A 24,841-nucleotide genomic window follows, 5' to 3' on the forward strand; every position below is an offset into this window, starting at 1 on the left:
GGTATCTGCACCAATGTGGCTAGAATAAATGCAAACCAGCATCTCTTGGCATATGGAGAATGAGATAATCACAGCTGGGCCATTGGTCAATATGTTCCTTTTGGATGCTAAGTTTATCCAGACTTCTCTCTGTGATCCGGCCATTTGCACATGACCACTGTTTCAAACTCTCTGTTTTCAGGTGGACATCCTTCTCAGTGCTCTCTTTCATTCGTTGCAGGCATTGGTTGGTGATGTTGAGGTGGCTGATGTGCTCTAGATTACACAGTTCTTGTACTAAGCTTCAAATCGTGTGCTTCTTCCATGATCAATGAAAATTTGCATCTTCTGCATCAGGCTTCTTAAAAGTAAATATATTACTGATCCAATCAGTTGATTCGCTTACCGAAGTAATATGCCCATCTGCTTTACACTGATCAAACTGTGCTTTAACCCCAGCTTTCATGGCAGTTGGAATGTTTCTGGGCACACACTGCATAGGCTTGACTGGTGTATCCAGTTCAAAATGGACCTCATCCAGCACAGAGTGCACAGGCCTGCTAAATATGCTGTCATGTGTTCTAAGGAGTACGTCTCTGTTTAGAAGGGTATGCGGCACGCTGGTATCTATGGTATTGATATCTGCAGGGATGATGAAGTGAATAAGTCCAAGGTGTTCACATGTGGAACTGGACAGCAAAGCCCTCTGATCAGCCTCCACGAATTTGTGTCTCAAACAGTACCAATGATATCATGAACTGCCCAGAAGAGAGTTTCAGTTTTGTGTAGCTTCGAAATAGCTAGACTCTAGCAGCAAGCTGGATTTTATATTTAAAGCTCATAACATTGCAGGTAATACCCGAATCTAGCTGAGACCCATTGTTAATGTTTAAGGTGACAAACTATTTCTGACCTCTGGCTCACGCTGAGCCAAAGGATTCAGTGGTGAAAAGTTCACTTTTCTGCTGGCCTGAAGTATTCCTTGAGGGCATCTAGAATAACTGCCACATCCTTGAGCTGTTCAGTAGTCAAGTTGAAATTATGCTTATAAATTTGGCAGCATTTAGTGCCTATTACAGTCCTTAAAGTGGTCTTATATCCAGGGTGCAATCCTCAAATTCTGACAGAGTTTCACAATTTGCACTCACATCTCCTGTGAGCTTCATCTCTGCAGGCAGGGGGATATAATCTGTGGCCATTGCTCCTATAGGAAAGCGGCTAAAAACTCAATGAAGTGGGCGAACAGTCGCAAATTGTCCATCCAAGTTGTTTGGCACAAAAATGAAGGTGCTCAGTAGTGGCTGGCATAAAAACTCACTTAGTATACCATATTTTAGTGTGCACAAATAAAGCGAAGATTTGCCAGGAAAACACAGCCAACTGACAACCACATTCATGCAACAAAAAGAGAATCCCAAACATTGGATAATAAACAGCTGGCTTACAGTCCTAGTGGAGTTATGCAGATTATCTCCCACAAGAGATTATCTCCTGCTACTGCAATGTCCCAACTCATGGAGCTGTCTGGGTTGCTGACATTTAGATCACATTTATTCATTTAGTAGAAGCTTTTCTCCAAAGTGACGCGCAACTCAGAGTATGCAGAAATGCACTAGCAATAGGCAGAAAAATACCATGTTTCCCCAGTGCATTTTGCAAGTAGTTGTGTATAAAAGTGAAGATAAGCTGTTCATCTGAACTGCACCACGTTCCACTTTCAAACTCTTCAAGTAACGAACTTCAGGTAAGTCGAGGAACAATTGTAGTTCCATCTTCTTGGTCACATATAAAGCACAATTAAAAATTTTGGATGGACTGGCATTCTACCCATTCTGTTCCCTACTTCACATCCTGAGTTTCCACGATAAGATCTGCAACACAACAATCTCGCATAGGATAAGGGGCTGATAAAATGGATGAAATAAATAAAAGTCTTAGTGACTTATTAATTCATTATAGCCTTATGTGAGCTTTTTTCACAGATCTTAACCTTAAGGAATAAATCAGGTGAGATCTGTATTATTGATCTCTCATTGATTGTAATGTAGTGGTTGGATCTTGGAAAAAAAAATTGATTATCAGAGCTCAAGTCCCAGTTGTGGTTATCTGTTGAGTGCCCATTGCACATTCTGATACCGTTTTGATGAAAATGAGGATCTTTTTTATGAGGCACATTAAAAACAGATTTTAAAATGTAAGCAATACGGTGTAAAGGAAATGTATAAACCTTTTTGTATTGTATTACTGGCCAAGATACTGTGTGTATGTGACTTTTTGTGAGTTAGATTACAAACCATAGTTGGACCAGGTATCAGATAATCTTCTTCTTCAGAGGTAGGGGAAAGGGCTGGGGTTCTTCTGAGGGGAGGACCTGCAGTGCTGGCCTTCTTTTTCATACATTCCAAGTCCTCCTGGCCGCTAGATGGTAACATCGGTGGAGGTGGGGATGCTGGTGGGGACAAGTTACAGGAGGTCTCCGTGGAGACGCGCACCCTCAGGCTGCGCTTGAAGCGATGGCGTTTGTGTAGTGCACTACGACTCCGCTGCTGCTGCTGCAGGAAGAGTGGGTTGATGAAACACAACACCTCCTGGTTGTTGTGCACGTGATGCAGACACAGCTCTAGTGATGTGCCTGGTGCTTCCAGAGCAGCGGAACAGTCAGTAGGGGCTGGGCCCGGGGGTGCCAGCTGCTCCACTGTTGGTTGTTTGTTATTTAGGTAAGAGCTCCAAAACTCTGAAAAAATTCAATTATAAAATAAAAGCAGAAACGAAAGTAAAAAATATAAATTTCACAAATATAAAACATAATTCCTTGGAAAGATTTAATCCATACCCACCTATTCCCATGTGTGAAATGGACTCAAGCTGTACATGAGATGAGGCTTTGGCAATAGCTTCAGGGAGCTCAAGGTGAAAGGGCAACACGTCCCTGGAAAAGACCACAGGCTGAATTCACCAACAGATCCTGAACGACTATTCCGGTTGTTCCATAATCACATCAATCTGATTCATTGAGCAGTGGAAAGTTAGTGACTCTGAGCATGTTCTTGTGATGCATTGCCTCGTCATCAGTCACAGGATAGCGTGTTGCCTTTGACGCACGTCTGTGATGCAACTGGGGACAGGTCTTACCGGCTGATGCAATAGAAAGCCACGAGTCGGCAGAGGTCAGGGAAGCTGATAGCTGAGCCCTCCAGGAAGAAAGCTTTGAAAAGGAAAGGCTGGGTTGTTAAACACAGACCATCATAGGTCTGCTGTGCAACCATATAGTAGAGACATCTCACCCCCAATTCCATCCGTTGGACTATTGATTCACTCATACGTTTTTGCCACTATCTGCGAATGTTTATAAAAATCAAGCCAAAAACTGCCATTAAAAAGCTACCTTGTGCCTAGAAAAATTCAGAACAGTCGCAAATTGTCCACCCAAGTCGTTTGACACATAACAATAGGCAAGCTGCAAAAAGGTTAGCCTCCCAGTGTCTTGAGAGTGTATTTTTTAAATTAACAGTAACATTGCATACACTACATTTTCAGTTTTGCAATGAAAAGTCCTTACATGATTACACTGCTTACTTTTAACTCTCATCATACAAATTAACTGAAATCACATGTACTGTAAAAAGGCACTATTTTTCACAAAAGGACTGATACAAACAGCATTTACAGTATTTTCTATGTCATCCAGGAGGGTGCCCAAATTGGGGTATATGTAATTGCTGGCCAGTTGGGTACCACAGGGTAAGGAGTGGGTTTTTCAAGATTACACAACAGTGCTAAATATTAACGCTTTTTCATGCATTTTTTTATTTTACTCTTTCCCATAATAGATCTACTTTTAAATGTTCATATTAAAATAATTACATTTAGTTTGTTTTGGAGAAACATTACAATTTAGCACTGGCGCAAACGCTTGGTACGCACTGTCATCGAGTACTACTTTCGACATAGTTATGGGGAATTATGCTGATAACACTAGTTCACCATAAGGTTGTACCGTCCAGTTTTGATGTTTACAATTATTCTTGTGCTGGTATAATTTAAAAACACTAATTTACTCTGAAAACTTTTTTTTTCCCAGAAATAATAAATGCTTACTTTCCCACTGTAACACAAAAGAGATCAGTTGGCCTGATATGTCATCCTTCTTCTCAGGTGAATGAGTACTATACATGTATGGCACACACCAACAGTCAACAAGGCTGAGTGCTTATTTCATTTAGTTAAGGGTTATGGTAACTGTTAATATGTGGGTTACATTTCCTGGTTTGTTTTAGGCCCACAGATTCCCTAAGAGAGCAACGTAAATGGCAACAAATGAAAAACGATCAAAACAATATCTCATGGAAGAATTGTTTCCCATCTCTCCGATGCAGTTCCAGACACTCAAACAATGTATGCCAAAGCACAGTAAAGCAGTTTTGATATTTTGTGGTGACCCAATGCAGTCTTTGGTAAAGGTGTTTTATACTGGTGTATATTTTGACAGTTACCTCCATTATATAACACCACTTATATGATAACACACACATCATCTGAAACCGCTTGTCCCATTTGGGGTCGCGGGGTGCCGGAGCCTAACCCGGCAACACAGGGCGTAAGGCTGGAAGGGGAGGGGACACGCCCAGGACGGGACGCCAGTCTGTCGCAAGGCACCCCAAGCGGGACTCGAACCCCAGACCTACCGGAGAGCAGGACCTGGCCCAACCCACTGCGCCCCCCCATGACAACACAGTATTCTATAATTTCACTTTTCATACTGTGAGCTGATAGGCTGTGAAACCATAGCAGGGGGCAGGGCGGATCATGATTGATTGCTGCCCCTGCTATCTTGCACTGACTGGCTGGCTTTGCACTGCCTAATTAAAGCTGGTCATAGGGCTGGGAGAGCCTTTTGGCACCCTTCGCAGGGCACGTTACAGCTGCCTATAATAGGCTAGGCTTTTTCCATCTTACATTCACTGTCTTTGTTTAGTTTCAGTTAAAACCTGCTGTCCTGCACCTCTGTCTTATATGAAGCCGCTGCAAACCTATCTCTGTGAAAGGTGCTTCTAAATAACTTCGGATAGTTTAAGTACATATCTCTACTTTCTGTCAGAAATGACATTTGCAATAAAATGTTCAAACCCTTGAATAATGTGCATCGGAACGTAAAATTTCACTGAACGCAGAATTCAGTTTGCATTACCATTGTACCTTGTATGCTGTGACTTAAGTTCTGTGCCTACATGGGTCTTGAAACAAATAGGATAAAGTTGATGACTCACGATACCACAGCCAGACTGCTATACTCCTCCACCTCTGGCCACTTTGTGGTCCCACCCACAAAAAGTAAAAAAAAAAAAAAAAAAAAAAAAATCCAAAAGGTTTTCAGTTCTGGCTCAAAACACATCTCTTTCCAAAAAGACAAAGCATCTGAAAACACCTTTCTTTCAGACCAGCTTCTCCCTTGATCTCATGTCTTCCATAAAATTGTGCTACATTATCTGTCTTAAAAAAAAAACTTGCATTTCCTATGCCACAGCGACATACAGGTAGAGACAGTACTGCGAGAAAATGCAGATATGTCCACATACATTCCCTATCAATTCTACATGCAGTTACTTGTTTAATGTAGGCAGTCAAAGATGATGCTACTGGATAAACTAACTGTACTTTGAGAATCTGCATGTGTATCTCCATATGATGGTGAAATTAACTTTTGTTAAGTTGTATGTTGAACTGGAGAAAAAACATCTGCCTAATGAATTAAAAGAAATGAAAACCTAAACATAAGAAACAACATCCAAATAACATAAAAATTAAATAGTCAGTCAGTTCAGATGCTTAAAATCTGAAAAGTATAAATTCCCACAAGTGCAATTTAATTAATTAATAGAGTAAAGGTAACATGCAACTAATCAGCTCTGGGTAAACATATTCCACACCATTTGCAAATATATATATATATATAAGCAAAAAGAACTCCAGTGTAATGAATGCCCTAATGTGCCACAATTTAGACCGTGTGCTTTATCAATCTGAGAAGCAGTTTCTTTCAAAACAGATAAACAAGGTGATTTTGTGATACTGTATAAGGTGTGATTGTGTCAAAAATGGGGTATGGATCTGTGGAAGGGAGTGAAATACTCACTGGAATCCTCCTCACATATTATGCACTGCCTGATGGTGGAAGGAGCACTTTCATCTGTCAGCCGCATACACAGGACCTTCTGGGTTAGCACAGACTTGCAGACAAGGAAGGCCTGTGGGGGGTGGGGGGTGGGGGTGGGGGTGGAACCAGACCATCACACAGACAGAGAGTTTGATAAAAGCAGTTAGATCACAGTTGCTGTGAACATGTATCATGATGGAAAAAACTGACAATGCCTACCTCGTTTTATGGTTCTAGCCACCATTTCTCTACATCCCGATCCAGCATTCACACCAAACCTTCAGCCCAAACCTATTACACCATCCAAGTTGCATAACTAAATATCGCAGACAGCAGCAAAAATCTGAAACCCTGACAGTTAGGCAGAATGTATATATCAGATTATTAAATTTAGCAAAGTTTCATTTCAAAGTTTACTTTTTCTCTTGTACACTGCTTTAAGGATTACTCTACTTTATGAAATTTGGAAGTGCATATGATTAGACCTACTGCTTATGCTTTTATTTCAGTGAAAATATTATATAGTCATCCTCAAGATACAAAGGTTTCACTTACATTTATTTATTTAGCAGACTCTTTTCTCCAAAGCAACTTCCAATGAACTCCATGTAGTGTTATTAGTCCACACACCTTATTTACCATGGTGACTTACACTGGATCACTCATCCATACATCAGTGGAACACACTCTCTCTGTCACTCACACACTATGGGGGAACCTGAACAGCATGTAGGAGGAAACACACACAGACATGAGGAGAACATATGAACTCAACACAGACTGACTGGGGATTGAACCCATGCCCTCTTGCACCACCCAGGCACTGTAAGACAGCAGCGCTACTTGCTGTGCCACCATGCCACCATGCCACCCCCTTACAGGTCACGAAGTGCACCGCTACGTACCAAGAGGTAATTTTGGCAGTTACGGCATGGACGCATGTTTGGTCAGTATTTCTCCACTTACTCCCCCACTTCTGCAGTTATTTTTCAAACTGTTTAGTGGATTATGGCTATGCCAAGTGAAAAAATTATGAAAGAAGTGTGAAGAAAATGGAAACGTGAACATACACACTCACAGGTACACCTATGCACGAACGCGCACACACGCACACAACCGTGACCATCACTTCACCTGAAACAAGTCTGACAGGAAACCTTCATGACCACGGGTGGAACATGCAAACTCCCAAGAACAAGTGGTAATCAAACTCATGTTGAATTGTGCAGCCCAGGAGCTGTGAGACACTGTGTGAGTTTGTTCAGATGAGTGTGAATACATTAGCATTTTTCCAAATATTTCTTTTGTCTTCACTGTTGTTTTGTCTTTTGCATTAAAAGCCAAATTAATACAAAAGTACTGAATATCATATGTATGTGTGTTATGTTTGTGAGTGTTTAAGCATACAGTATGAAGGAACACTGAAAGAGCTGAATAAGTGCAGGTGGAGAAAGTAATAATAATAATAATAATAATAATAATCCCATACAGTGTTATAGAGATAAAGGGAAAGGAAACTACCTTGTAATGTTGTGCTATGATAACTAATGCTAATTATTGAAGTAGCTGTATTCATTTTTAACGGGATTTGGTTGTATTTTAGTAGAAATGGGTGTTACTTTTCGGGGCTCAGGAATGCATAAAAACTTTTCCTTTGAAACAAATAGTAATAACATCTCGGAGTTATGAAAGTTAGTGTTAAGAACAGCTTTTCTGGAACCTATTACCTTTGTTAGGTGGGGGAACACTGTCTGTTTGGTTTCTCAGCTCAGCCTAGCACTTAATGTTGGGCTCACAAGTAGGTGGGTGTCTAAATATCTCTCACCCCGGGGGGCTCTCTTTGCAGGATCTTCAGGGCAGAGTCAGAATTGACAGATAGCTGAAGCCAGACTGGGTGAGTGAGTAGCAGACGGTCCAGCACGCTGAAGCTCCTCAAGCCACGTGATGGACACACACATGGAACCTGCATCTGGAAGACGACAAGGGGTTTTTATACACATGCACAGACGCAGAAATTTAAAGAGAAAAAACAAGCAGTCCTTCTAGAATACGCTTTTCCACCATATCTCAAACTTGCAGAACCCTAAACAGAAGTTCAGCTCCAAAATTATCAATAATTATTCTATATGACTAAACTATATTCACATTTTACTCTTTCTTCCATCTCCACTCTGTTCTTCATTACATAACCCACTGAAGAACCTACGGAGCTGTTCCGCTACCACCTCTTTCACTCTCTAGTCTCTTTCAGCGTTTCTCTTTACAGTCTTTCGTCAAGTACTTTAAAATGACTAAAAAAAATAAAGGAGTTTGAGCTGCAGTGTAATGGAGGATTATGAGGGGAGAATGAATTACAAAGTGTTTCACCTTCAATGTCACGTCCACGCTCGCGCAGAAGCGGCTGATGACGCTACACAGTCGACAGCACCTGACTCCGATCAAGCACCCGACTAACCGCTCACCCTTTAAAAGACCCTCCTCAGCTCCCATACCTTTGCGGAATCTCGTCAGAGACAACCGTCCTCTTTCGCGACGTCCAGTTCACACACAACCCTTGTTCCCTGTTTCCATCCTCCGGTTTCCAACCCCTCGCTTCGTTCCCCTGACCATGCCCATGGATCCTCGCTCTGACTACGACCGCCGATCGACCGACTCCTCGCCTGTCCCCGACACCAAGAACTTGCCTGAGCCCTTGAGTCCAGACGAACGACCCTGCGCTTGGGTCCAGCCGTTCCGGCTCCCTCGGTTCCGCGTGACATTCAATGTATCTATTAGACTAGCAAAACTAGCCACAAGGAAGCAGACACACATTCATTTCCATGCTGTAATAAACAAATACAGGTACACCTGTGAGTACTGGCCTAGATATATTCTATTTTACCTTCTTTAACAGGAACAATACATTTAAAAAATACTGTTTGTGAAATCAGTCCCTGATGCTGCCCGCTCCTACTCCCCCCTCCCTCCATAGCTTCAATTTTTATTCTGTCGGAATGCTTTTGACTACACCTTATAGCAGAAATCAAAATGCAGGGCATTTTCACTCTACAAATGAGAAATTTTCTAAAATAGCAAAGAAAAGGCAATTAAAAACAAACGTGGAAACATGGAATATTTGTACATAATTTGGATGTTTGTAACATGATGTACAAGTTACGCAATGTCTTTGTTCCTAGGAAAGCAAGAACTGTTTAGGCAGTGAGGTGTAATTTCATAGCTGAGCTAAAATGGTACAGACTAACATTTTAAATTTACCATTAAATTAACATTTGTCCTGAGTTCTGTTATCCATATTGTGTTCTGTGAGATATTGTGCAACAAAAATGTTTGACAGTAAAGCTGTCAGTGGTAACCAAACTAAGCACTATCATCGTCATCACAGGCCCACATGTTTACGCTGCAACAACAATGTGGCGTTTCCTCCTCTGTGTACTTCTCCATCCTTTTTCATTTTTCCCATGGGGCTCTGGAAGCGACAGTCTGCTGTGAAGAAGACTGACATTTATCCCAGGCTACACTCCTATCTCTCACTCGACCTCCTAGTCTTGAGTGAAACATGGATCACTCCGGAAAACACAGCCACACCTGCAGCCCTCTCCATCAAGTACGTCTTCACTCACACCCCTCCACCCTTTGACAGAGGTTGAAACATAGGCCTCTGCTCATTTCTGCCCAGTGGGAATATTCACTTCACCCTCTCCACTTTCCTGACCTGTGCTCCTTGGAATTCCATGCTGTCTTTATCACTGCCTCGACCACGCTCTTAGTGGTCATCCTCCAGCGCTCAGAAGTGAGTCTGAAAGAGGTGATTTTGAGACCCTTCTTAAATGCAGAGAGAGGTTCAGCAGTTCTGAGTGACAGGGGGAGGTCATTCCACCACATAGGAGCCAGTACCAAAAACCTTTGAGCTTTTGATTTTGGACTTCTTCTGCGTGGGACCACCAAGTGGCAGAGGTGGAGGAGCGTAGCAGTTTGGCTGAGGTGTACTGAATGATCAGGTCTTGTTGATATTGGGGAGCAAATCCACTGATGGTTTTGTAGGCCATAATCAGAGTCTTGAATTTGATCCAGGCAGCTATATCAAGCCAGTACAAGGAGACAAGGAGGGGGATACATGGGAATGCTTAAGCAGGTCAAAAACGATTCGCCCAGCATCATTCTGCCATAACTTAAAATCTCTTTCACCCTATTCCCTTTCTGTCATACTAACCTCTTTCCCATCTGCTGCACGATTCTCAGTTATGTACAGTCAGCACCATCAATGTCTTCCTTTCAGTCCTGTCCAGCTTTCTTGATTCTCTGTGTCCTCTAACATCTAGACCAGCACACTCCACAACAAGGTACAGTCTGCTGTCAACAATCCACATTTTCTTCCTTGCTCTGCCCTCCTTCTTTCTCTCTTACTGCCAATGGTATTTCCTTTGTTCTTCAGAGACAAAGTCAATTTCATCATGGACATCATGGATCCACTACCCCTGATCATGCTGTCTCCCAGCAAAGCCTCATGCTCTGCATTTCAGCCCCTATCAGAAATTGAAATTTCCAACCTCCTGCTGTCACACAGAACCACCACCTGCTTCCTTGATCCCATCACTTCACCTCTCTGACAGGCAATTTCCTCTCCATGATCACCAACTTCTTTCTCTCCTCTCATTTCTTCCCATCTGCCTTCAAAACTTCCCTCATCTCATAGCTGTTAAAGAAACTCAACCAACCAAAGGTCGCAGGTTCGATCCCCACCTCTGGCTGTAGTACCCCTGAGCAAGGTACTTACCCTAAAATTGCTTCAGCAAAATTACCCAGCTGTATAAATGGGCAAATAATTGTAGGTAAGTCAACATGTAAGTTGCTTTGGAGAAAAGCATCAGCTCAATGAATAAACGTAAACTGAAACTCTCTCTGGATACAGACTCAGTCCTGAACTACAGACCAGTTGCTCCTCTCCCTTTTCTGTTAAAAATTTTGGAAGCGCCAGCCTCAGTAACCAGTACCTACAAACACTTATGTAGTTATCTACAGAACAACCTGCAGCATTCAAAACTGTCAACCATCGGATTCTATTATCATCTCTTGGACAGCTTAGCATCAAAGAAATGGCATTGAAACTGAGTCCTACTTTTCTGGTAGATCTGATCAAGTGTTGTGGCGTCACTTCTGCTCATCCTCTCAGTCTCCCTCAACAGGACTCAATGCTTGCAAAATCTTAAGACTGTGATTGTGACTGCAGCCCACATTTCAAATGACTAATCTGAATGTGATAGTTGTGAATTAGCTATATTTCCAAATTTTAACAAGAAAGTGTTCATTTAGTTGTTTAAAATGAGAGCCAGAAAATGTGATATTGTCCACCTTTTAGAAAATGGCAACACCACCCTTCTCTGCCAATTTAGAGGTGTGTGTAGAAGTGCCAGCCAGTAAAATTCACTCTTGGCAACTTCTCACATTGTTTTCTAAGCAAGGGAAGAACAGAAATGGTTTGCCAATGCCTTCTTCCATGCTTGTCTACAGGGTACAAGCAAACGGAGGAACATATAAACACTGCACACACTTGATTCAAAGCCAGGCCCATTAAACGACTCACAAGCTTCACTTGCTGTGCCACAATGTTCATCTATAATTTAGAGGTAGTGTTCCCATTGTTACTGAAACCTTGAAGAGGTACTCTAGTCAAAATACCAAAGTTTTCCCCTTCGTACCTGGAAAGGAGTTACTTGGACTAGGGCTGTAGTGAATAACCTGCCAAACCTAAGCAGGCAATGCAGACAGCCAAATAACAGCATTTTTTTTTAAAAAAACACAAACACTTTAGAGAGAATATAAAAACAACAATAAATCCAGAAGGAAAAAAAATGGATCCAACAGCTTTGCTGCATTGCTTTCAAACTAAAAATTAGAAGGAATTTGACAGGGGTCCATGTAGCCTGAAAAATGCATTGAATTAATTAAGAATATATACACCAGAATGTAAATAACAACATGTGATATGTGCTGAATACAGAACATTTTTTAATTGTTAAAATCTTTCTTCTTTATGGTGACTCCAAGATTTGAGGAATTTAATAATTTAATAAAATTTTAATATTGAGATCACGGACAGTCTTGGGGACATGGTCAAGCATAAACAGCACAGTCTTACAGAAAGGGTCAGGAGGTGTAAATTAAATTTACATTTTTTCACTAAGGAAAACACTTTTCTCCAAAGCTACGTATACCTCAAAGAAAAATACACTCAGTGCATTACACCAACAGAAGGATGTCCCTTATGGTCTTGGGGTTTGGAACCTGAACAGTGAGGGTCAGGGCCAAGCAACAGGCAAAGGCTTGAGGAGTGGCATAAAATCAAGGACAGGCACAGACAGGGTCACCTGAGACAACTCTGGATAGGAGAAAATTCCAGAATACAAAAAGGCAGCACCTAGGCAGAGGTAGGGGTGGGACCAGAGATGGGTTTTAGGACACTAAGACACAGGCAGGGACACTGGATTAGTCATGGACAGGCTGGACCTTCAGCTTAGTTTGGGCCAAGCCAATGGTAGTCTTAGGAACCATGGCTGCAGCCCTGCAACTTTTACCACACAAAAAAAGAGGCTTAGGCACAGTTTCAGAGCAATACCTTGACGCGGTTACCACCGAACTGGTCAAGGGAACTGAGACGTCGCCGAGAAAGTAGTCATCTGATTGCGTCACTTCGTTCTGCAGATGCCCCTACTCCTCATCGCATTCCACCTAATGTAAACTGAGTTCTAGCTTTGTCACAGGGAAGTCCTCCAGCCTATGGTCCACTCTCTTATAGACCTTACAGAAGAGCCCAAGCTGCTCTATTTTACAATCAGTACATGAAACATGTGTCTTAAATCGGTCTCCTCACTCTCCTCAATTTCTCTCACAAGCATGTTCTTTATTGTTCAGTACTCTGTCACTTTACAGTGCTATACAGTATTTACATTTATTAATTTTCAGATTCTTATCTCTAAAGTGAAAGAACTCAGAGTAAAAGTGCATTTCAAAGTCCGTGCATATTACGAAAGATGCTGCTTATAGAATGGAATCTAATAAGAAATACAAAAATGACTGTAACAGATGATGCAATGCAAATTTATGGAGCTGGTAAGAGAAATAGAAAACCATATCGATCTGATTAGTCAATACTTGTGGAGAAGTGGAGAAGTTGGATGCCAAAAATAAAATCTTCAAGTCCATTCATGAGTGATATAGTTTATAATGCGCACTTCAGAGGTTAAAAAAGAACACTGCCTCAGAAATAAGGCTATTTTTGTGTCTTGTTTTTTGCCTTTACTGTTATGCAGAATGGAGCACTTGGAAAATGTGATGGCTGGAGTGGAAAGGATCTGCAATGGTCTATGCCCAGGATGGCTGGGAACCACTGACATTTGGACCCTCAATATTCCTTTTTTTTTGTTTGTTTGGAGTTTTTTGTTTTCCTCTCCTTAGATCCCTTTACCTTACTTAAGTATTCACTACTTTTTCTCCCATTACTAGTAGATTACATGTGCTCAACTGATCAGAACCGTTAAAAAGACTGCTGAGGCATGTGAGGGCAAACTCCAACATACACTAATGCAGGTTACCATGCCTCCGCGCACACACATTTATTTATTTAGCTGATGCTTTTCTACAAAGCGACTCACAATGTTAAGGTCCTTACAAATATTTACCCATTTTATATAGCTGGGTAAAGGAAGGAAGGCAAAAGAAATGGAAATAGGGAAAAATAAGTTCAGCTGGATACAGAGTTTCAAAGAACAGCAAGAAAAGATAGGGAGACATACCTAACAGAACAAGGCAAACAGCTTGAAGGGAAAGATGGAAATTTTTGAACAAAATTGGAAAAATCAATTTGATCCTCCACGCAATATAAGGTGGAAGGGTCACCGTAGAAACAGAAAAGATTAAAAGGAAATGGAAGGAATACATGAAGGATTTATATATGAGGCATACAATGGTGTGCTCACTTGGTGGTGATTTTGAGCTAGACACCTTGGAGAGTGACGTTAAGTGGGCCCTAGAAAGTACTGCAGATAACAAGACTGCAGAAGGTGATGGATTCCCAGCTGAATTATTAAAAATCCTCCACGATGATGCTGTCAAACTGTTGCTTGCAATATGCCAGCAAATTTGGGAAACACAAGAGTGGCCATTGGATTGGAAAATTTCTACGTCAATACCAAAAAAGGGCAACTCCAAAGGGTGCTCTAATTACTATAGTATTGAACTCATCTCACATGCAAAAATAAGATAATGCTTGCAAGTCACACTTCAGCAATATATGGGCTGAGAACTCCCAGATGAATAGACTGACTTCAGAAGAGGCAGATGCACCTGAGATCAAATTGCCAACATCCACTGGATAATGGAACAAACAGGTTCACATCTATTACAAAAGCTATAACACCTATTTCTGCTTTAGTGATTACTGTAAGGCCTTTCACTGTGTATACCATAACAAACTGTGGCTAGTTCTTCAAAATGGGAGGATACCAGATCACCTTAATAGTCTCTTGAGGAATCTGCATGCAGACCAAGATGCAACAGTAAGAAGAGAACATGGAAAAAGTGATTTGAGAATTCAAGAAGCCTGCTGATGAAGGTGAAAAAACAAAAGGCAAAGCTCATCTGCTGCCCAACTTAAAAATAAAACTAAGATTGTGAACAAGTGCTAAAAATCCATTGTAAATAAATGGAGAGAAGTGGAGGCAGTAACTGATTTTATTTTCCTGGGCTCAAGCTCTCTGCAGATGGTGACTGCAGCCATGAGATTAAAAAGAGCTTGATTCTTAGGAGGAAAGGGGGGTGTGGTGGCGTGGTGGCGCGGTGGCGCGGTCCTGCTCTTCTGTGGGTCTGGGGTTCGAGTCCCGCTTGGGGTGCCTTGTGATGGACTGGCGTCCTGTCCTGGGTGTGTCCCCTCCCCCTCTGGCCTTATGCCCTGTGTTGCTGGGTAGGCTCTGGTTCCCCTGTGACCCCATATGGGACAAGCGGTTCTGAAAATGTGTGTGTGTCTTAGGAGGAAAGCTATGGCAAAGTGGGACAAGATAAAAAAGAAGAGAGGTGTCATATTATCAACAAAAGTTACATGGTTATAGATATGGCTTTCCCAGCAAATAACATACAGTAGTAACAGCTGGACACAAAAAAAATTGTAATGGAGTAAATATGACAGAATAAAAGTACATTTTTCTTTACATATGTATTAGAGAAATATATTAAAATCTATCAAGAAGTATTAATGTCAAAAACTACTCTGAGAAGTAAATTTTCTACAGAAATTTCCTTAAGTACAAGTAATGGAGTAAATATAACTTGTTCCTGCCCACCTCAATCTAAGGGCCCAGTTTTTTTCATGCAAATACCTGTTTGCTTTCTGGGGGTGTGGGGGCGCAGCAGGTTTGGCTGGTTCCTGCTCTCTGGTGGGTCTGGGGTTCGAGTCCCACTTAGGGTGCCTTGTGACAGACTGGCATCCCATCCTGGGTGTGTCCCCTCCCTCTCCAGCCTTGCACCCTGTGTTGCCAGGTTAGGCTCTGGCTTGCCTTGAGACAAGTGGCTTCAGCCAGTGTGTGTGTTTGCTTCCTTCCGAGGTGGTTATAGCAGAGTTGTACTGCGGCTTTTAGAACTCATGTGTTTTGTTTGTTGTGGAATGTACTTTTGTTTATGCTGACTTGTACATCAATTTGAATAAATGTATCTGCCAAATGCCACCTTATATACAATATGTATAATTCTTAAAATGAAAAATAATGCTCTTTAAACTAATTCAAGTGAATGTGAATGAATCACAAGCTAACCCTGGTTACATATCCAGCTGGAGGTACAAGAATATTTGCTATACTTCGCAGTGCGACACTCATACACACCCACAGGTCCACGGCCCATCTCGGCTGCTGTGGGATGTAGTTCTGAATCAGGCACTTCAAATAAGTTACAGGTAAAAATTTTGTTTCACTGGTCATCATTTTCAGGGCAGCACAGTGGCGTGCTGGGTAGCTCTGCTGCCTAATGAGGGCCTGAGCTGTTTGGACATAGACATGTTCCGATCTAACTCAGTCTGTGTGGGTTTGCTCTGATTTCATCTCACAGTCCAGAAACATGCAGTTCAGGTTGACTTGTGATTGTAAATTGCTTGTAGCATATGAATGGATGAGTATGTGCATGTGGCTACCTTGCCTCTGGTACCCCGTCCAGGGTCTACTTAACCTTGCGCCCAGTGATTCCAGGATAGGCTCCAAACCTCCATGATTAAGTGACAACTTACTCACCAAGGTGACTTACACTGCTAGATACACTACTTACACTGGGTCACTCATCCATACATCAGTGGAACACATTCTCTCTGTGTCACTCACACACGATGGGGGAACCTGAACAGCATGTTTTTGGACTGTGGGAGGAAACCCACGCAGACACGGGTAGAACATGCACACTCCACACAAACTGAGTGGGGATCAAACCCACATCCTCTCACACCACCCAGGCGCTGTGAGACAGCAGCGCTAATCCCTGTGCAACCATGCCATCCATATTTAACCATAAACGTTACCATACACTCATGAACAGTAACTATGTGCAGTAGCTATGAATACACACACACACACACATTTTCAGAACCGCTTGTCCCATACGGGGTCACAGGGAACCGGAGCCTACCCGGCAACACTATGAATAATTATCTTTAAATAACCTCAACTTTTGTTTGTCCCAGAAGCATGCATAAGCATAAGGCCTGGCAGAAAATTTTAACCCCTAATCATTTTAAATTAATTTCAGAAATATGTCGAACAGTGATAAACTGAAATTTCTGTGGAGGGTTTCTGAATTGTCTGCTTTATTTCCCTCATTCTGGGAACTCAAAGCTGGATATCACCGTGGTGATACTGTGTGGGCAGTCAGCGAGTACTTGAATGTAGAAGCAAACAGTTGCCATGACAACAGAGTTCTACATGTCCAAAGATGCATTTCCACTTCTGAGTGACACATTAGGGGGTGTACTTCCACATGGTACTTATAACATATTTTTAATGATTATTACGGAGCAGGGAACAGGAATTGTCTTTAGAATAAAGAAGGTGTAGTCAAATTTTTCTACTACATAGATTTTAGAGTAGTAAATTGCTTGGATGACAGGCAGTAAGGAGAGTTAAAATGATTAATTTGAAAAGCTCTCAAGAGACTAGGACGATCTCAACTGATGTCCCTTGAAGCAAGTTAATTCCAGTACCAGGACACTGTGGTACCATGTGTAGATAAAAGGAGACAGAGTGCAATCATCAGCACTTGTTCCCACAGCAGGTATCTGCCACTTCATGCTCCTCTGCTAGTACAGTGCTGCTAGAGAACACCCCTTGCAAACTAAACACTGGAAATGCACTTAGCATTTCAAAATTCAAATGACCTTTTTCTTTTTCAAAACGAGAGCAATAACCACAGTTGATCCAGAACTTTGAGGTAGGACATTTACCTACTCAAAGCAACAGTAGCTGTGCTGGTCCAAAAAGTAATAAACCTCTGTTCTTAACAAGCACAAACAATACCTTTTCATGACAACATACCTTACTGAGCTGAAAAACCCTATATGAGCAAACCAACAGAACTTGATCTCAATATAAGTTTGTGAATCCAACAATGTGATTTGTAACACAAATTCATGTACAGTAGATGTAGAGAACTGCAGGGTTCCATTGAATATGTGCATACACATTTGTCAAGAAGGCATTCTTAACATTTGGGACAAAATATTGTTGTCCTTAAATTTACATTTTTTGGGCTAAGCAAAATATTACATGTTTTGACAGATTAGGATTTCGCTATCATGTTTTAGAAAGAAACAATCTCCTGAAAAAATTTTTTAAATCCCTTTTTCGCACTTGACCACTGAATACAGGTGGAACTTCCATTTCCAGTGATTTCTACCAATATGTCATCAAGTAGACAGAACCATATATCTTTTTTGTCATGTCTCTGCCAAAAATGAGCATTTGGACCACTGTCGTGTAAAAATTTTGCTTCTGCGTCACAATGTTCAGAATCCACACCAAGAACTTTTCTCAAAAGAGCACTTGAAGGAGCTGGTCTTGTAGAGAGCTGACTAAATTATAGAGGTTTGTTTTCTTACATGTTACCTATAGAAAGGCCATTCTGCATCATTAAAAAAAAAATCTCTTCAAATTAACAAAATACAAACTTTTTTAGAACATAATGGATTTATTTTTTCAATTTACAAGACAAAGAAATTGACTTTCTATGGTTGTGGCATGGCCATTAAGAAAATGAAAACAGGAAGTAAAGGGGTCCTTTGTATATAGCTGTCCGTTTATATTCCTGATTTTATATATAGCTGTCCATGTATACTCCTGATTTTATAAAACTTTTGTAAAAATCTGACAGTGCTGACACTAAAGCTGGGACACATTTTTGTAGAAACAAAACGTAAAAAAGTTACTGTGGGACCCAAATTATTTTGTGTTATATCTGCATCAGCTCAGCACAATATTCTGTAGAACAGATACGGTTAGCTCTGTCAAGTTTATGCATAGTCTTTATATCTCAATCCCTGTTTAGAGCGCAGCAGATAGAAGATGGCCTTTTCAAAGAGGGTCACACTTGAGTGTGAACAGCGTGGGCTTTTATGAAGTTCATAAAAATGTAAGCATTTTTCATTCCCTAAAGGCTATGTACGTTCAGAGACAGAATTAAACATTTACGGGGGTGGAGAATATCCTGGAAACACCACATGGAATGGTCCTAATAAAAACTTATATAGCATTAAATTAAATAACAATTACCTATATTTGCCATATATCAAAAAGTTTGACCATCCTCACTTTAATGTGTGAGTTTCTTAAGCAATCTAAGACAGCTAACAGAATTAGAAAGAGGTCAAACTGGAGGTTCACTGGTTAGTGAAACATCAAGGGGAAGTGTCAAAAACTGTGACAATGTATGCTTCATGGGAAAAAAACGTAGCTGCAAATAAATTTCGTCAGTATCTTATAGCTCAGTTTAAAGTTAAGGCATAACTATTCAATTTCATACATACACCCAAACACACATGTGAGTTCAAGGAGCTGTTTTTCCACAAGACTGTCAAGGCCACATAGCCTGGCACCTACAGGCAAGATGAACTGTCCTCTTCATTTGTCTTCCTTACATAAAAATAAAAATAAAAAAAGACATCAACCCTTATAGCTTCTCAGTTATGTAATACAGCTTCTGGGGGGGATGCATTGAACAGAGCATTCAGTATGATTACAGAATTGGAACACCCTTCTCTTTTTCAGATATCTCACACTACTCCTCACACTGGACAAGACTTCTCCTCAACATGCCAGTTGTTAGATACTCTGGTGGCTTAAAAGCATATGTACCTTGTTACTCTTTATCATGGGTAATAATAAAATACTCTAAAGCAAAGAAGTTTTAAACAAACTGCTCAGATTTGAAAAGGCAAAAGAAAGTCTTATGTAAAACTTGAAGTGATAATCATCTATAATCTACTACTGATCTTTTATATGGTGCACTTAACATAAACACACATCGTCTGAAGCCGCTTGTCCCAAGTGGGGTCGCGGCGAACTGAAGCCTAACCCAGCAGTACAGGGTGCAAGGCTGGAGGAGGAGGGGACACACCCAGGATGGGACGCCAGTCTGTCGCAAGGCACTCCAAGCAGGACTTGACCCCAGACCCACCAGAGAGCAGGACCCAGCCAAACCCACTGTGCCTCCACACCCCCCCTTACCATAAACATAGGTCCTCAAAATGCTTTACAGTAAAGGCACTGCATATGGGTTACAACTCTAAATTGATTTACAATAAATACCAGTCTTTTAAAAATGAGAACTAATCAGCAATGGAATAACACCATGGTACAAAGACATACTGTTCAGGTGGACTGGTGACTCTAAAGTCACCCACAGTGTCTGAGTGACAGAGAGAGTGTGTTTCACTGATGTATGGATGAGTGACCAATTGTAAGTAGTGTATCTAGCAGTGTAAGTCACCACGGTGAACAAGGTGTGTGGGCTGGTAACACTACAAAGAGTTCATTGGAAGTCGCTTTGGAGAAAAGTGTCTGCTAAATAAAGAAACCTAAACGTATATGATAAACATAACATAAACGTCCACAGAACACCAGTCCATCACAGAAAAAAATCACAGACTCTGACTCAAATATACACACCATAAGGGCAGTTTAGAGTCACCAATTCACCTAACATGCTTGTTTTTGGACTGTGGGAGGAAACTAAAGCTCCCAAAGGAAACCCACACAAACATGGGGAGAATATGCAGTCTATACATTTATTAATTTAGCTTATGCTGTTTTCCAAAAAGACTTACAGTATTCAAGTTTATTGTTTATTGTCATAGGTACAAGTACCACGTACAAGTATCATGAAATTCTTCCTGAATGCTTCTCCACAGACTATGGACAAAGACAGAGAGAATAGAAATACTGCACAAACAAAAAAATGACAATGACAGTGAGTAGTGCAACAGCAATAGCAATAAATAATGGTAACAGTAATAACAATAATACTGGTGTTAAGGTACCCACAATTATTTCCCCATTTATACAGCTGGGTAAATTTACTGGAGCAATTTAGGGTAAGTACCCTACTCAAGGGTACAAAAGCTGGAGGTGGGATTTGAACCTGCAACCTTTTAGTGCAAAGGAAGCTCTAACTACACTACAGTCTGTCCCCTCCCAGCTGTACACAGCCTGAACTGGATTTTAATCAAGAGACACATATGTGACAGAGACCAACTTTCGAGTAGCAACCTTTTCACCGTTACAAATACTTTGATAGGGATTTAGTTTATTTACCTTTCTTGCACAGATAGCGCTAACATACCCATACAAATCATGTGCCAAAGCTTTACCCAATTCACCGACAGGTAGCAATCGTAGACAGTAAGTGCTTCCTTAAGTTTTTCAACACCCTGCTATAGCTTTGATAAGGGTTTTTTTATGTGCCTTTCTTTACAGCAGGTCATAAATACCAAGCCAGGGAGCTCAGAATGCACAGGTGCGCGCATAAGGATGTTTGCCAATCTGGTCTCTACACGCTGCTCAGTGTGACAGAGAGAGGGAGACAGTACATTGTACTGCTGCTGCCTCTCAACCCATGGAGCTATTTTGGTTGCTGACATTACCTTTGTTTATTTACCAGAAGCTTTCCTCCAAACCAGCATACAACTCAGAGTAAACAAAAGTGCACTGTACCAATAGACAGATTCAGAAGCAGACAGGATTCTCAAAGTAGGTAATTAGTCCAAAACTACCATCTTCTCCATCACACATGTCCACAGTAGTTGCACATAGAATAGAAACCTAGGAATTCTGTTCTTCTTGAGCTTAATTGCCACCTAGACACCAACTCACACACACAGGCTGAAACCACTTGTCCCAAGCAGGGTTGAGGCAAACCAGAGCCTAACCCAGGCAGGAGGGGACACACCCAGGACAAGACACCAGTCCATCACAAGGCATCCCAAACAGGACTGGAACCCCAGACCCACCAGAGAGCAGGACCCGGCCAAACCCACCATGCCACCACATCCCCCAGTTAGACACCATCTACACACACACGTTTTCTGAACCGCTTGTCCCATACAGGGTCATGGGGAACCAGAGCCTAACCCAGCAACTCAGGGCATAAGGCTGGAGGGGGAGGGGACACACCCAGGACAGGATGCCAGTCCGTCACAAGGCACCCCAAGCGGGACTCGAACCCCAGACCCACTGGAAAGCAGGACCCGGTCCAACCCACTGCACCACCGCACCCCTCTTAGACACCATCTATTCATCGCAAATTAAAAAGATTAAAGAGAACCTGGCTTTGTGAACCTGTTTATTTAAATTCTTGGGAGAATTGATGTTGTCAAGATGAATGTTTTATCTAGGCTGTCACACCTACTTCAAAATCTACCCCATTACTTGTCAAATTTTTTTTTTGTTAAATTAGACACCTTGATCTCTAGATTTATCTAGAATAATGGAAGGACCAGAATTAAGCTCTTTATACTGTGTCAACCAAAAGACAAAGGTAGGGCTTTCGTACTAAACATGAGATTTTGCCATTTGGTTGCACAAATTAAAGAAATGACTAATTGGATTCAGCCTAATCCAGATTTCTCTGTGGGTGGGTATGGAGTCTGTTTCATGCTACCCAGGATTGTTAAGATCTCTGCCTTCCATTCAGAAATTTCATAAGAACCCTTCTTTATCCAAAAATTTTGTTGTATTCAACACTCTTCGAGTTTGGAGAGCTTAAGAGATTCCTGGGGATCCTGGATGGTCTATTGTTACAGTCTCCTGTTGCTTTTAATCCAGCTCACACCCCAACTATTTGCCAAATTGGCCTCCAGAGATGGCTGCACGAGGAATCTGAAAGGGTGTTGAATATCTTGTTTGGATATCAATCATTGGTGTATTTCAACCTCTTAAGAAAGAATTTTGACTTGTCCAGTACAAACTTTATTCATGTTTATGCTGCCCAAGAAAAGGAGAATAGATTATGGACAGAATTGACATAAGGTGAAAAACAGATCATTACAACAAACAGTTCCAGGGGCACGATTTCCTCATTGAATCAAGATTTTTCAAATACTGATTCTGGCTCTTATGATGCACTAGGTGAGACTTGGGAATAGATCTGCACTTAGATTTGTCTTTTAGTGATTATGAACAGCAATATATGTGTGCTAAAATCTTCCCTGAAACAAAACTTCATGCTCACCCACACAATCTACCTCATTTGTCTGAAATGAATCTTAGACCACCTGACATTATCCTGCTAGCAGAGGTCTCCCCTACACCTACTGCTTTTTGCATAACCCAAGGGATTCTGGCCTTGGCAGGGGTCTAGCTACTATTTTTAAGGGCAGTACTCACATTCTTAAAAGCAAGGGTTACCATTTTCTTTCTGACTTCAACATTCACAATAATGTGGAATCAGACACAAGTAGGAAATCCTTTCTGCCTCTTGTTGGACTCATTAGGGCTCAGTCAACACGTTGCTTATCCTACTCATGACCACAACCATACGCTGAATCTTGTCATCACCTGGGACGTTACTCTCCAGAACCTAGTTGTTTTGTACTTTTAGTCACAATATCAGATTGTCTTCTCATCAATTGTAATATCTGCCTGCCCACTGCCAATATCAGTTGCAGCAAAGTCATTAAGACACTTCACAATTTCATATCTGAAGTGCTACTGTGAACAAAGTCTCACACAATTATAATACCATTATAATGAAAAAAAGAGATTGCATCATTAAAGTAGTTAAAGTTAGAAAGCACTGCCTGCACTTTAATGAAACAGCACATTTCTTACAAGAATGCGAGGAGAGATCAACCAAATTCCATGTGCATCATTACGCTAAGACCAACCATACCATGAGCTACAACAGAGGTCTTATCAGCTCACTGGACCTTTTACTCCAAATTAATTAGCAAGAGCAGTAATAACCCATATTTTCTCTTCCCAACAATATTCCTGCTAAAAACCAACAGTAATACTACTGCTGTCCTCCATGGCTTTAGCAGCAGGAATGTCTAGATTCTAGTTTTTTCAACTTAAAAATAGATTTACACCTCCAAATTCAAAAGTTCAGTTCTATTCCACAGCAGCTTCTGGTGAACCATCAAATCCTAAACACTGCCTTGCATCATTTGAACCTGTTGGTGAGCAGAATATGGCCTTATGCTTCCATCAGTCAAATTGACTACTTGCCCCCTTTTCTCTCACTGTAGCATTCAATACTACTGATCTTACTGCCCTTCTGCAAAGGCTGGAGAAGAGTATCTTCCCGTATTGTCCTCAGTTGGTTTGGATCCTACATCACAGATAGATTTCTGAACAATTGTTCCTCGTATTATGAACATCCAACTTAGAGATTTTCAAAGAGACAGACATTTCTCGGTTTATTTATTTATTTTTAACTGTATTTTCTTTGGGGGGTGTGATGGGTCCTGCTCTCTGGTGGGTCTGGGGTTCAAATCCTGCTTGGGGTGCCTTGCGATGGACTGGTGTTCTGTCCTGTCCTGGGTGTGTCCCCTCCCCCTCCAGCCATATGCCCTGTGTTGCTGGGTTGGGCTCTGGCTCACCACAGCCCCATATAGGACAAGTGGTTTCAGACTGTGCGCGTGTGTGTGTGTGTGTGTGTGTGTGTGTGTGTGTGTGTGTGTGTGTGTACATGCACATTTTCTTCAGTCTTCTATCTTCACAAATATCTTGTGTTACCACTTCTTTACCTTTAGGGGCAGCAAGATGCACTTATATATGGATTAGAAAGTCAAGCTCTGTCAGGGGCAGCTTCATAGAGCATGCACAATTTTTCCATTATCACTATATCAGAAAGTTTTACAAAAAGCACCCACCAACTGAACATAGGTACACTTCTATTACGTTATTTTGACAGCAAACTAATTAAATGCTGACAAACATTTATGTAATGCATCAGCTGTGTGACCCATTTTGTGAAGGTTGCTGTGAGACATGCAGCCTGCACTGAAGGTGAAAAACTCAATACATTATCCCAAAACAATCCACCATTACAGTGCAGCTCACCATCTTTTTACTTCATTGTACATGATGGAAGCATGTGGCATTGCCTAGTACAATGAGGTCATTTGAATAAGGGGTTAGGGAGAAAAGATTTTTTTTTATTTCCAGTCATTTTAAAGTAAATCTA

The 24,841-nt window shown here is 41.3% G+C and overlaps 1 protein-coding gene across 1 annotated transcript in view; it reads right to left on the minus strand.

Moving 5' to 3' along the window:
- LOC108926591 (ras and Rab interactor 2-like) overlaps window positions 1-24,841 on the minus strand; it is a 36,344-nt gene that overhangs the window by 5,722 nt on the left and 5,781 nt on the right. Inside the window, exons 2-6 of the mRNA XM_018739338.2 lie at window positions 7,959-8,102; window positions 6,113-6,224; window positions 3,112-3,184; window positions 2,817-2,908; window positions 2,274-2,713 (exon numbers count right to left, since the gene is read on the minus strand). Coding sequence (XP_018594854.1) covers window positions 2,274-2,713; window positions 2,817-2,908; window positions 3,112-3,184; window positions 6,113-6,224; window positions 7,959-8,102 — 861 coding nt within the window. The remainder of the gene's footprint in view (window positions 1-2,273; window positions 2,714-2,816; window positions 2,909-3,111; window positions 3,185-6,112; window positions 6,225-7,958; window positions 8,103-24,841) is intronic.

This window comes from Scleropages formosus, chromosome 7 (genome assembly GCF_900964775.1).
Source record: "Scleropages formosus chromosome 7, fSclFor1.1, whole genome shotgun sequence".
Classification (NCBI taxonomy): domain Eukaryota; kingdom Metazoa; phylum Chordata; class Actinopteri; order Osteoglossiformes; family Osteoglossidae; genus Scleropages; species Scleropages formosus.